The sequence below is a fragment of the Podarcis cretensis genome, assembly GCF_951804945.1.
Source record: "Podarcis cretensis genome assembly, chromosome: 2".
Classification (NCBI taxonomy): Eukaryota; Metazoa; Chordata; class Lepidosauria; order Squamata; family Lacertidae; genus Podarcis; species Podarcis cretensis.
Window position 1 is genome coordinate 107,750,002 of NC_137171.1, and position 12,925 is coordinate 107,762,926.

The 12,925-nt window shown below is 49.7% G+C and overlaps 1 protein-coding gene across 3 annotated transcripts in view; it reads right to left on the minus strand.

Annotated features, from left to right (window-relative positions):
- Nucleotides 1-12,925, minus strand: part of MTMR14 (myotubularin related protein 14) — an 85,416-nt gene that overhangs the window by 2,007 nt on the left and 70,484 nt on the right. For 2 of the 3 annotated variants that reach the window (XM_079962448.1, XM_079962450.1), the window contains exon 18: nt 8,706-8,849. The exons of the other annotated variant lie outside the window; for it this stretch is intronic. In XM_079962448.1, the coding sequence (XP_079818574.1) occupies nt 8,706-8,849 (144 nt within the window). The remainder of the gene's footprint in view (nt 1-8,705; nt 8,850-12,925) is intronic. 3 annotated transcript variants of the gene reach the window in all.

The following is a 12,925-nucleotide window of genomic DNA, read 5'->3' on the forward strand; positions in this document are numbered from 1 at the left end:
CTCTCGGCTTGCTGCACCAGCCCCAATTAGAGCGCCCGCCCCACTTGCCGTCTCCTGCTGCTGCGCTGAGGAGGAACCTCAAAGCCAACATTCCAGCAAAGAAAAAGGCCATGATCTCCACCTTCTCTCCTTGAACTTTATCTTCTAAGCTTCCCTCCCCATCCCTAAAGCCCACTGCAGGGAGGAGAGAGAGAGAGAGAGAGAGAGAGAGAGAGAGAAGGAACTGTGTGCTGCATTCTGCCAGCCGTTCCTCAAAGTGCTTTTGGGATAAAGCCTTCTGGCCAAGAGCTTCTGTATTAGTAACGCTCCTCCGGCTCCATTACCCCGACGCTTGCTGGCCTCCTCGTCCACTTCTCCTCCTCCAACTCCCCCCCCCTCCTTCCCCCTCCTTCCACAGGGTCCAAGTTGAGAGTGTAATCTCCAGAGATGGAGAGAAAGGGAGCTGGGGGAGAGTAGAAACCAAGAGCTTCTGGCTGTGCCTGCTAGCAGGAAGCTATTCTCTCCACCCCCCACATCACTGCCACTCCCCACCCTCCCGTTCTGTGAAAAAGAGGTGCAAGAGAAGGATGCATCCTGTAGAGTAGGGCAAGGCGTCCCCTTGTGACCAGCCTGCTCTCCATCTGATCTATGGTACGGTGGGGAGGAAGCCAGGGTGGCGGGGGGGGGGGGAGAGAAGCAAACAAGACATTCCAGATGAGAGCTGCGCAAAGGGAGATTACTGTTCAAAGGCATCTGTTCAGAGCTGTCTTAAGAAAAACAATCTTTGTCGTCGTGCATACATGCATCTCTCTCAAACACACACACACACACACACTTTCTCTCTCTCACCATTTTCTCTCAAAGAGAATAAGACATCCCTTTAAAAAAGGTCATCCCAAGGGCACGGCACAAACCTGCCCATCAAGCATTCCCTTTCATCTCCCCAGTGTTTTCACCGGCTTAGGAACTGGCACCGTCAATTTGAATGGAAAGCAGGAGAAAGCCACCCACTGCCACCAGCTTCGAGTCCGGAAAGAGCAGCGAGGGGACATGGTGGAAAGGCTTGGATTAGAAAAATAATAATAATACAAAAAACACAAGAGCCCAGGGAGAAAGGCAGCCGGTCTATTCAGCCCGCCTGGCTCGCAGAGTGAACTGTTTGGGAGAGAGTGGCAGAAAGGGGAAAGGGCCTTTCAGACGGCCCCACGACTAGCCTATGGAACTCCATGTCACAGGACTTGTCAAAGAAGGGAATGCACATTTGAAGATGAAACTGCACAAAAGCAGATAAATGTTGCTGTTTTGCCTGAATAGGGGCGAGAGACTCAGAAACCGCAGCAAGGAAACACAAGTTTGTTGAGTCTTCCTCCAAATGCTTTTTAAAGGTCCAGGACTAAGCGGCATTGCAAAGTTCGCAAAGAGAACTTCCGCACCAGTCCCAAAGGGGCTGGTGGATCGCAGGATCTGAATCAGAGAGCTACAGCAAAAGCTTCGATCCTATCTGTATTTCCTCTGGGAGTTTAAGCCCCGTTGAACAGTGGAATCTGACACAGTGCAAAGGAGATTGTTCCACCAGTGCAAACGTATCTGCTTGTCTGCTGGAATGACCCCTCTGTCTTTCCTTCCCCCACATGCTATTCGGGGAGTCCTCCTGACCCTCCGTATCCGAGGGAAGAGAGGAGAGGAAATTGCACCATGGCACCAGCAGAAGAGTCTTGTGCTTGGCTTCTTCTGCTAATGGAACCAAGCAGCTGAATCTGGCCCCAAGGCTATCTTTCTGGCTAAGAAGCCCCACTGAATTCCATGGGACTTATTCCCAGGTTAAGTGGGCCCAGGGCTGTGTACCCTAGATTCTGAAGGAGCATGTGTAGGAATGGGCTGCAGGGGTTTGTCCTTGGCTTCTCTTGAGACATCAGGCTTCCTCCTCTTCACATCCAGGGATGTTCCTGCCCCTCTCGTGCGGTTCCACCTGGCAGGCTCATGACAGAACCCGAAACCGGGATTAGACGCAGGTTTGGTCTGATCCAGGAAGCCTCGTCAGATTCACCGCCAAATGTGGACCCCCCCCCAAGAATCTCAGAGTAATGATTATTTAAATGGGTCTGGACTACAATGCCCATCGTCCTTCGCCTGAAGCTGATGAGAGGTGGAGTCTGCAGGTTCTCCACCCCCTGCTTAGGGTATGGCTCCCACATGGGCTCATGGCCTTCAAGCTATGCACCCCACTCTACCCTCCTCCCCTCCTGATACAAAACGGCAGAGTTTGCATGTTGCAGCAGGGCTCCCCCAGGCCAGGGAATGTGTGAGAGGCTGGACAAACTAGAACAACTGCAGAGAGAGAAGGAACTTGCGCTCTTCTCCCCACCACCTTATTATAACCCACCTAATTCCAAGCTCTAAAAACCTACACACACATGGCTCAGTGAGGAAGGAGAGATCCCTGCTTATTTGCCCCACTACAAATAAGCTAGCGGCTCTCTCCCCCAAGAAACTCCCAAGGCACAAACAGCACAATCAGGAGATTACACAAGACTTTGGCATAAGCCCTGGCTTTGGCCGCATGCTGCTTCCTCGGTGAAATTACCCGTTTAGTGACACTGCAGCTCTCCAAACTGGATGGGGCGGGCAGGGAAGAAAAGTCGGTAGCAGAAGCATCTCCTTGCTAGGTATTTGGAAACAAGCCCACCGGGCTTGCAGAGAGGGTCGGCTTTTAGAATCCCCCATTTCCTTGTAGGGGAGACTGGCTTGCAGGAGTTGTAAGCTAGCTTCACTTACTCTGGTTCTTCCTTCTGCTGCAGGAAGTCATTAAGCTCATTCGTAATATCTCCCAGATCTAAGCTAAGGGCTGCCATGAAAATGCATTTCCTGGAACTCAAAGCATCTATTGAAGATGGGTTTGCAGGAGGCTTAAAAGAAAACCGTACACATATCTAACTTTGTGCTCGGTGTTTCTTAGTTTCTGGCTTCCTTGATCTGCACCTGATGCTGTGTAGGTGCGTGTACATAGATACCCCTTCTCGCCAACAAGGGAGCCAGTGTGGCATAGTGGGTAGTGTGCCCGACTAGGACCTGGGAGACCAGGGTTCAAATCCCCACTCTGCCATGATGCTCAGTGGGTGGCCTTGGAGGCCAGTCATTGCCTCTCAGCCTAATCTACCTCACAGGGTTGTTGTGGGGGATTAGATGAGGAGGGGGAGAAGCATGTGTGCCACCTTGAGCTCCTTGGAGAGAAAGGTGGAATATAAATGCAACAAATAAAGCTAAAGAGACCCCTGACCATTAGGTCCAGTCATGGCCGACTCTGGGGTTGCAGCGCTCATCTCGCTTTATTGGCCGAGCGAGATGACTAAGCCGCTTCTGGTGAACCAGAGCAGCGCACGGAAACGCCGTTTACCTTCCCGCCAGAGCGGTACCTATTTATCTACTTGCAGTCTGACATGCTTTCAAACTGCTAAGTTGGCAGGAGCAGGGACCGAGCAACGGGAGCTCACCCCATTGCGGGGATTCGAACCGCCGACCTTCTGATCGGCAAGCCCTAGGCTCAGTGGTTTAACCCACAGCGCCACCTGCGTCCCTTAATGCAACAAATAAATAACATCAGAAATAAAAACACACTCTGCATTTGACTGTGGCCACCATGAGCAGAACGCACTTGCAGGATTCTTCCCACCCACCCCAATTTTAGGAGAAGTCAAAGGGCTGCAATGTGTCTGAAGCTGTAGAGCAGGGGTGACTAACCTACGGGCTCCACGCAGTGTTGAACTCCATCTTCCATCAGCCCCAGCCTGCATGGCTAACGGGCAGGGATGATGGGAGCTGTAGTTCAGCCACATCTGGTGAGCCACAGGTTAGCCACGCCTGCTTATAGGAGACTCTCCCTCCCCCCCCCACTCCTTATAAAGGCAGGATTCTCAGTGGACAAAACCACACCGACCTCATTACAGACTGGCCTACATAATTCCAATTACGGGTCAGCCGGAGAAAGAGGCCTGGATTAACCACGTAGGAAAGCTGTCTCCCCCGCCACCCCCATGCGACTTCCTCCAGAGATACAGCTCCGGCTCCTTTAAAAATTCCTTGCCACTCGGAACGCAGCAGCTGTGCTTCCTTCGTTGCAAGGCCCAGGCAGTGGCCATTTGCCCAGCTGTAGGAGAATTCAGATCCTGGCAACCTGAAAAGCTACCAAAGACATTGAAGTGGGGGGAGGCTGGGAAGGGGGGAACACGGAGGACAGAAGCATGCTGCCTCTGTGCAGACATGGCAGTGGTGGGAGAGGAAGAACCCCGGGATATGGCTCAGGGTGAGGATTCCATGTCCTCTGAAGGAATTCGCTCACACCAGAGGCATCTGTTATCTTCAAAACAACACACACACACACACACAACCACCCCTACACAATCTGGGAGCACATGCATGCTCCCATTCCTGGGTCTGCAGGAGACAAGAGTAACCCCATGCCTGCCAATTCTTCTCTGCAAATGTGCCCCACTATGGGCCGTTTCTCCACCAAGCTGGTTTGGGCATCTAGCTGGAGGGCAAGGCATGGCCTATGGGGCATTTTTCAGGGGAGAACTGGGCAGGCAGGTCAGGGTTAACCATCACTCGCTGATTTTGCACCCCTGCAAGTCTCACCCATATGTCTGCCTTTTGGGAAGCTCATGAGTCAAGATAGGTCATTACTTAAACAAAAACGCTCCAGTCAAAGAGTTCTGTGCCGGGAAAAGTTTAATCTTGCCTGCCTAACACAAGTTAAACGTATTTCAAAGTACTTAGCATAATCTAGTCTGCTGCACATAAAGAAGTGGGTAAAAGTCTCTAACAACTGGAGGGCTGCAGCTTATAGAACAGAAATAATTTTCCCCTGTGCTGCTACAAGATGGCATGGTAAATAAAATAAGCATTTGCAATATCTGCTGTTGTAAATGTCTAAAAACAGAGAAAAAAGCAAAGGGGCTTCTGCCACATGCGGTGAACATGCCCTCACACTAAATACCAGAAGAAAATGAAAGCTTTTAACGGATAAGATATTGGACTCCTTTACTTGCTCCTTTACACTTAAGAGCTAATACAAAAAGAACATCATGAACTGACTAGCTGTATGACAGCACCTGCTGTGATAATCCATTCTAAATACTGGAAATTATCAGATATAAATGAATGGATAAATTGTAGGACGTCGCAGTATGGGCTGAACTGATATCTTTTAGAATATTTTTTTTTTAAAGGCTAAGATTCAAATTTTTGTTTGAAAAATTATGAGCATTTATTAATATGTGGTTGTTAAAGCAAAACACTGGAAGAATCCTGTATGGTTTCTGTTAAGTCTCAATGTATATATACCATGCGCATCCAACTTCCAAGAGACTGCGATCTACTCCCACTATAAATTAACTGGCAGTGATCTACCCATTGGATTGACCAGAGTTATTGAGCTTTTATTTTTCCTTGGGTGATCCATCAGGATCACACGACCGACCAGGATCAACCAGGGACACTCAGCGATTAATAGGTAGATCACAATCGACCAGTTGGAAATGCCTGATATATACTATGGGTGTTATTCAATTAAGTTTCGACCCATTGGATGGGCTTCACCTCACAAGCCCTATTCGATTGTCCCATTAAAGTTAATGACCACACTGACCAAGGTAAGCCCATTAATTTCAGTAGGTCTACTCTGAGTGAAACTTAGCAGACTAACACCTTGCACCTCCTCCTTGTGCAGATCCTGTCTGCTATTGCACTCCATTTCAGTATTCTTGGGGGGGGGGGAGGGAATACATGCAACCTGGAACAAACTTAAAAAGTACCACTATTGCCATCCTCCTATGCAACTCATTTATTTGAAGCACTAAAACAAAAAACTGCCCTTCAATTATTCCCACAGCAGTTCACCGAAAGAACACACTTAAAATGTAAATATAAAAGCCAAAACGCGCAATTATACCAAGCAGTGCAACAAGAGTCAGCAGGATAAAAACAGAAAAACTCTGGGGAGCTAAAAGAGGTTTTGCCCGATGAGAAAAAGGGCAAGAAGGCAAGAAACAAACAGGAAACCTCTGTGGAGTGTTTCACCCCAGGGAACTTGCTTCACCTCGAACCGTGATGGCACCCTTAGGAGGCTCTCCACTGAAGAACTTAATGTATGGGTAGGTACATATAGAGGCAGGCAGACCTTCAAGTAACCTGGGTTCTAAGCTGTGAAAGGCACTTTGAAATGTGCCTGGAAACAATGTGGAAGCCGCAGCAGCCGACACTGCCAGGTACAATACAACCACAACATCCAGTCGCAGGGAGTAATCCAACGTCCGCATCCGCTTTCTGTCTTAATTGCAGTTTCAGAACAGTTTTCAAAGGCAGCCCCATGTATAGCGCACATTACAGCCGTCTACCCTTGAGGTCTGCCAAAAGCAAGCAAGGCTAGGTTTTTTCCTGTCCAGATAGGGTGGGCCACAAGTGGTTCGCCAGGCTAAGTCGCTAAAAGGCACTCTATACCACAGAAGCAACTTGTGCCGCAAGCGAGGAAGATCGGGCAAGACAAACCCTAAGCTGCAAACCTGTTTCTTCAGGTGGAACGCTATTTTAGCCATTTCCTTGGACAGATGGACGCCCGCAGCGCCTCCATATTGTCTGGACTGAGCCTGGCTCTTAACCAGTCTTTCCCCATGGGCAGCAGGTTGGGTAGTTTTTAATGTGTGACATTTTAATGTATTTTTAATCTCTGTTGGAAGCCGCCCAGAGTAGCTGGGGAAACCCAGCCAGATTATTATTATTATTATTATTATTATTATTATTATTATTATTATTATTATTAACAGCACAATCCCTAGTCTGCCCTGATTGTGCAACACAAGGATACTCAAGAGAACTCAATACTCAAGAGTACTGCAACCCAGACAGGAAGCCTGGAGAGAGAGAGAGAGAGAGAGAGCGCGAGAGAGAGAGAGAGAGAGAGAGAGAGAGAGAGAGAGAGAGAGAGAGAGAGAGAGATGCAATTTTCGTAGATCATGGCAACACCATCTCCCTAGTCCTTGCTGGCGCTGAATTGAGTACTTGGGTGGATGTAGCTGAGAGGTCAATTCCATCCAGGTTTCAGTGCTAGAAGCCAGATCAGTTCTACTCAACAACAGCCATCTGCTGGAGGTATAATGTCTTTTATCTACAGACCTACACTGTGGCCCTGGCCAACTTACTGACTTAGCTTTTCTGGAAGTAATGAATCCATACTAAACCAACAGGACTATTGCTCATTAAGCTTTCTTCTTCTCGTTTCTGTGCCTCCAGGATAGTTCACTGAGACACTGCTTCAGCCAAAGTCCCATTCCAAATATGTCCCAAACCTTCTACTCTATTGCCAGCTGTACAGCAGACCATCCTCGCTCCAACGCTAGGAGGAGAAGCACCAATACCCCAGGGAACTATTGTGCCAAGGATGCTGCCGTTAGTGTGGCATTTTAAACTGAGCAACTTCGTGGTGCGAGGTTCTGCCCGAGCCTGATGAGAAGGGCTAGGGGCAAATGAGAGAGAGGCTATCGAGGGGCAATGCGAGCACAGCCCTCTTATAGCAAGACCACCAAGGGTTCAGCTGGCACTGGTCTGAATGTGAAACTAACATAAATGGTTATAGACCACTGACCAAAGAAGCCACAAGACGCTAGCAAGGAAGAGGACAAGGTCTATCAATGAGTTCTGGTGTGATCAATGAGTTCAAGTCCTAACAAACTTTGAGGGACACAGCTAGACATGAGTATTTGTAGGGCAACAGGTGCCAAGAATATAGGGCCGGCCCCACAGAATTGCAAAAGCAGTGAATCTCCCCAATCCACATAGCAACTCAGTCAGATGGGCGGGGCACAAATTACAAGATTATCGTTATTAAAATGAAAACTTCTGAAATGAGGAAGAGAAAATGAAGAGGCTGTTGACCACTCTGATCTGTCCTCAGTTCAGTGGATGCAACAGTAGCCCCTTGGCAGGAACTCCTAGGACTGGACTGTTGGAGCAGAAGAAAGAGGGATCAAATGACAGTGCCATGGTCTCCGCCTGGTAAATAAAAGTTGCAAGATAAAGGAACTCCATGGAAAACGAAAGGTTCGGCTGAGTGGGGAAAAACAACAATGCGCAAAAGTTGTCTTGAAAAGCTCTGCATAAACGAACTGAATCAAAGAAGGCCAAGTTCCACAGCTCCATGCGCTGCACTGCTGAAGAGGACGAGAAAGGAAAAGGACCAGCCCGACGAGAGAGCACGTTGAAATCAAGATTCAGAACTGGTTGTGCTTCCCCGGAGGGGCCCAGCTCACATCTATGGAGCATTTGCCTTTTAGCAAAAGGACCGTTATCAAGACGAGACATGCATCTGCATGGAAGTACCTGTGATGACTGAAAAAAGGGGAAAGTTCGCAGTCATCCCTGTGTGTTGTGAAAGACATATCTGCATCCCATGCGCTCTGGGGGTGTTTGGGTGGGAAGAGTCAGCTTGCACTGCCAGCCACCAGCATGTTCTTGCTAGCGAGAAGGCCTATAAGGAACTGTCACACTGAGTTAGACCGCTGGACCTAGCTAGCCTGGTACGATCAAATCAGTAATGGTCCTTGTGGGTCTTCTGGGAGAGAGGCCTTGCCCAGGCCAGTGACTATCGTTTCAGGAAGCCGGAGGTCCGAACCAGAGGCATTGGGTTATTATGCACAGCGCAGCCCCTCCCAACGCGTCGTTCTCAGCACACTTACAGGGAACTGTTAGGGAGCTCATCCGGGAAGCTGAAAGGGAGGGAGGAGTCTGCTTGCTCCTGTATACTGCCATTCCCCGTTACCAGCTGCCAGCTGCCAAAGTCTGTAGAGATGGAGGATCCAGGCAGAGAATGGTCTGCAGATCTGGGGCAGAGAGAGGGAGAAAGAGAGAGAGAGAGAAAGAAAGAGAAAGAGGAGACGATGCAAGTCAGTGGCTTTGTTCAGCAGAACGTCCCTTTTGCTCAAGCCCTCGTTGGTCTCCTGCCCCTCTGAGTTTACACTGGCACCATCATCTCAAGAATGGCATTGAGGGTGTACGGCTTACGGCAGGCCTTTCTAAAGTGAGAAGGAAGAAGATGCCGAGCTTGTTAAGGAGGGCGAAAGCGCTGAATCGCTGTGGCGGGCAAACCAGCGGTTAATGTCATGCAGGAGCTGCAAAAGCCAAGAACCGTCTTGCCAAGAGAGCCCAAAACCCCGACACTGCTCCCAAAGGTGCGGTCGTCATGCAGGCCAGCTGGGGCCCAATGGAAGTTTGCGGAGGGCATGGAGCGACGCAAGAGGGAAGGGTGGCAGAGCATCCTATTTGCATGCAGATGGTCCCTGGTTTGATCCCCCAATGGCATCTCTGGGGAGGGCTGGGAGAGACCCCCGCCTGAAACCTTGGAGAGCTGCTGCTGGAGGGTGCAGGAAGTACCAAGAAGGATGGATGGGGGATCTGACTCAGAACGAGACAACTTCCTCAGGTTCCTATGAGATTTGTGCTTCTGGGAGGAACTTCTACTTGCCCCCCGGCCCTTCCAGCCAGTGGAGTGCTCAGATCCTGACACGACATCCCCGGTTTTCTTTTCCTGGAAGGTGAGAGGCAGCGTGGGACCACAACGGCCGTGAGTTGGTAGAAAGCAAGAAAGCAGCGGTAGCACTTAATCGAAGAAAACAGCCCAGAGGACAGCAGAGCGGAAAGACAGAGAGAAGATCCCCAGCGGATTGCAGAGCAGAAACCGTGCGGCAGTCCCGTTCTCGTCCTCCTTCCAAAGGCAAGCCTTTCAGCCTCTGGCCACGTCCTTCTTCCACAGTCCCAGAATGCTTAGCTGGAGGCTCAGGAGTGACACGCAGCGCTAAGTGTTAAGCAATACGACAAGCCGGCCGATTTGGAAGAAATGAATCCGATGGGAGCAGAGAAGCATCAGCTGCGAGGCGGCAAGCCCAACTCACAAGGAAGCCCTTTATTTTTATTTTTATTAAGAGGCCCTTCAGGCAAACCGCTTTCAGTCGGAGCACCAGCAGCTGCTGGCATTTGCAGAAGCGTTAGGTCCCCTCTTACCTGAAAAGGTCATTTCAATGTACAGGGAATAATCCAGATTTCCAGTTTTGGGGAAAAGACACAATGCTGTAGGGTAAAACAGACTTCCACTTTTGGCGCCGTTCCCTATCACCACCCCTCTCTCTGTCCCCAAAACTCACTGCTACTTTGGCGAACAAAAGGGGATTTGCTTTCTGGTTTCTTGCAAGAACGGGCTCATCAGCTGACTGGGCACAACAGGTCACTGGGCTCTTGGCAAAAGAGGATGCTCTTCCACACCTTAAATTTATTTACACCCTGCCCTTTTCAGCCACAAAGTCTCCAAAGCGTCTTATAATCCAGCATCTTTTAATGAAAGCAAATCTCAGTTTTTATGACCAACCGTCTAGGCTTGTGCAAGGATTGTGGGATAATGCCGTCTCTCATGAGTTTAGGAAAGGTGAAGAGCAGCTGTGCTGGGTCATGCCAAAGCATCAACTATGCTAGTACAGTGGTACCTCTGGTTACGTACTTAATTTGTTCCGGAGGTCCGTTCTTAACCTGAAACTCTTCTTAACCTGAAGCACCACTTTAGCTAATGGGGCCTCCTGCTGCTGCCGCCACACGATTTCTGTTCTCATCCTGAGGTAAAGTTCTTAACTCGAGGTACTATTTCTGGGTTAGCGGAGTCCGTAACCTGAAGCGTCTGCAACCTGAAGTGTATGTAACCCGAGGTACCACTGTATCACTCTTCCCACAGTAGCCAATAAGAAGCAGGACATGAAGACAATCATTCCCTCCCCCTTCTGGTGCCCGGGAACGTACAAAATACTCTGAATGTGGAAGTTCTAGACAGCCACCCTGACTAGACGGTGGCCGTCAATCAACTGCTGGCGGCTCCTGGTTCCAATCGCCTGCACACGCCAAGCAAAGAGACTCGCTGGCTCCTCTTTCCCTTCTCAAGACAACTTTGGCGGCAAAGCGGATTCCCATCAGAGAAACGCGTCAGAAATAAAGACAAAACGGACTCCTTCATTGCAATCCCCGGCTGTCTTACTGCAGAGGGATCCACAGGTGCGCTCATAGCATTCTGAAGCAAATAGGATTTTTTTGGGTGGGGGTGGAGAAAAGGACGAATACCCAGACGCCTACTGGCTCTTAGCTTTGAAGTCATTTATAGCAAGAGTTCCAAAAAGCAGGACAGGACTTGAAAAGGGAGGCAGCCGGCAAGTTTTGCTTACAAGGATGAGGAAGCAAGGAGAAGCATCGATGTGGGGGAATTAGTAGTACAGTGGTACCTCGGGTTAAGTACTTAATTCGTTCCAGAGGTCCATTCTTAACCTGAAACTATTCTTAACCTGAAGCACCACTTTAGCTAATGGGGCCTCCTGCTGCCGCCGCGCCGCCGGAGCACGATTTCTGTTCTCATCCTGAAGCAAAGTTCTTAACCTGAAGCACTATTTCTGGGTTAGCGGAGTCTGTAACCTGAAGCGTATGCAACCCGAGGTACCATTGAATCTGTTAGGATCAAGCATTGGTGATTCCTTGAAGCAACTCCCACAGAGACTTCCTTCACCGCGGTCACAGCCATCGTTTCCCCACCTTTGGTGATGGATGTCTGGAGGGCAACATGGCTGCGCCCGTCTGTCGGCGTTTCTCAGCTGCTATTCCTGCATTGCAGGGGGTTGAACTAGACCAGGCATGTCCAACAGGTCGATCGCTATCTCCTGGTCGATCACGGTATTATTTTAAGTGATCGCTGTTGTTGTGCTCTTTACCGATCCCCCCCAAATGGTAAACAACTCCGGGCACTCTTCCCTCCCCCCAAAAAAGCTCAACAACTCTGGGTCATCCTTCCCAAAAGAAGCTCAACATTTCTGGTCCCTCTCCCCTAAAAACAGCTCAACAACTCTTGGCAATGACATTGGGTAGATCACTGCCAGTTTTTTTATACTGTAAGTAGATCGCAGTCTCTTGGGAGTTGCGACGTGCCTGGACTAGACAACCCTTTTGAGTCCCTTCAAACTCTACAATTCTATTGGTTTTTTAATTCTTTGTTATATAATTTCCATACCACGCTTCATCCGAGGATCACGGGGCGCTTTACAATATATAAAAATCTATAAAGGTAAAGGTAAAGGTACCCCTGCCCGTACGGGCCAGTCTTGACAGACTCTGGGGTTGTGCGCCCATCTCACTTAAGAGGCCAGGGGCCAGCGCTGTCCGGAGACACTTCCGGGTCATGTGGCCAGCGTGATATCGCTGCTCTGGCCAGAGCCAGAGCCAGAGCCGCACACGGAAACGCCATTTACCTTCCCGCTGGTAAGCCATTTATCTACTTGCACCCGGAGGTGCTTTCGAACTGCTAGGTTGGCAGGCGCTGGGACCGAGCAGCGGGAGCCTCGAGTCTAAATTAACCTCAACACATACTGCTCTGGGTGGATCATGTTTCCAGAGATTTGGGGAGTCTGGCCTTCTTGTATACTCTGGCAAAGCTCACGCAACTCGGCTCGCCAATGAAGCGGCCGGACCAGGGATTGGAAATCGGTAGGAAGCCAGCTGCCAAGAGCCGAGTGCAGGAAGGAGAGAAACGCCGGTTGCTTGGTCAGCAAAGCAGAAGGGGAAGAGGGAAGCCAGAAATAGAGAGAGATCTGGAATGGCCACAGAAGCACAAAGCCAGCCCTGAAGTTTGCAGACACAGCCAGAAAAGATTCAAAGCCAAGGGTTTACCCAATAACTCTGCAATTTCAACCACCTGTGGGGTCCAGATGATTGACTCTACTAGTTGATTAAGAGTCCATTTTCTGCTTCCGTTTTTTAAAAAGCAAGTTTCCAGCCCCTCAGTGCATCAGAGAAGAATTGAGGAAAAAAGGGATTTGGGCAGGGTGCCCATCAGTTTCTGTGCCTACTCCGTGAAATACATGCCCCCCCCCCCCGCCTT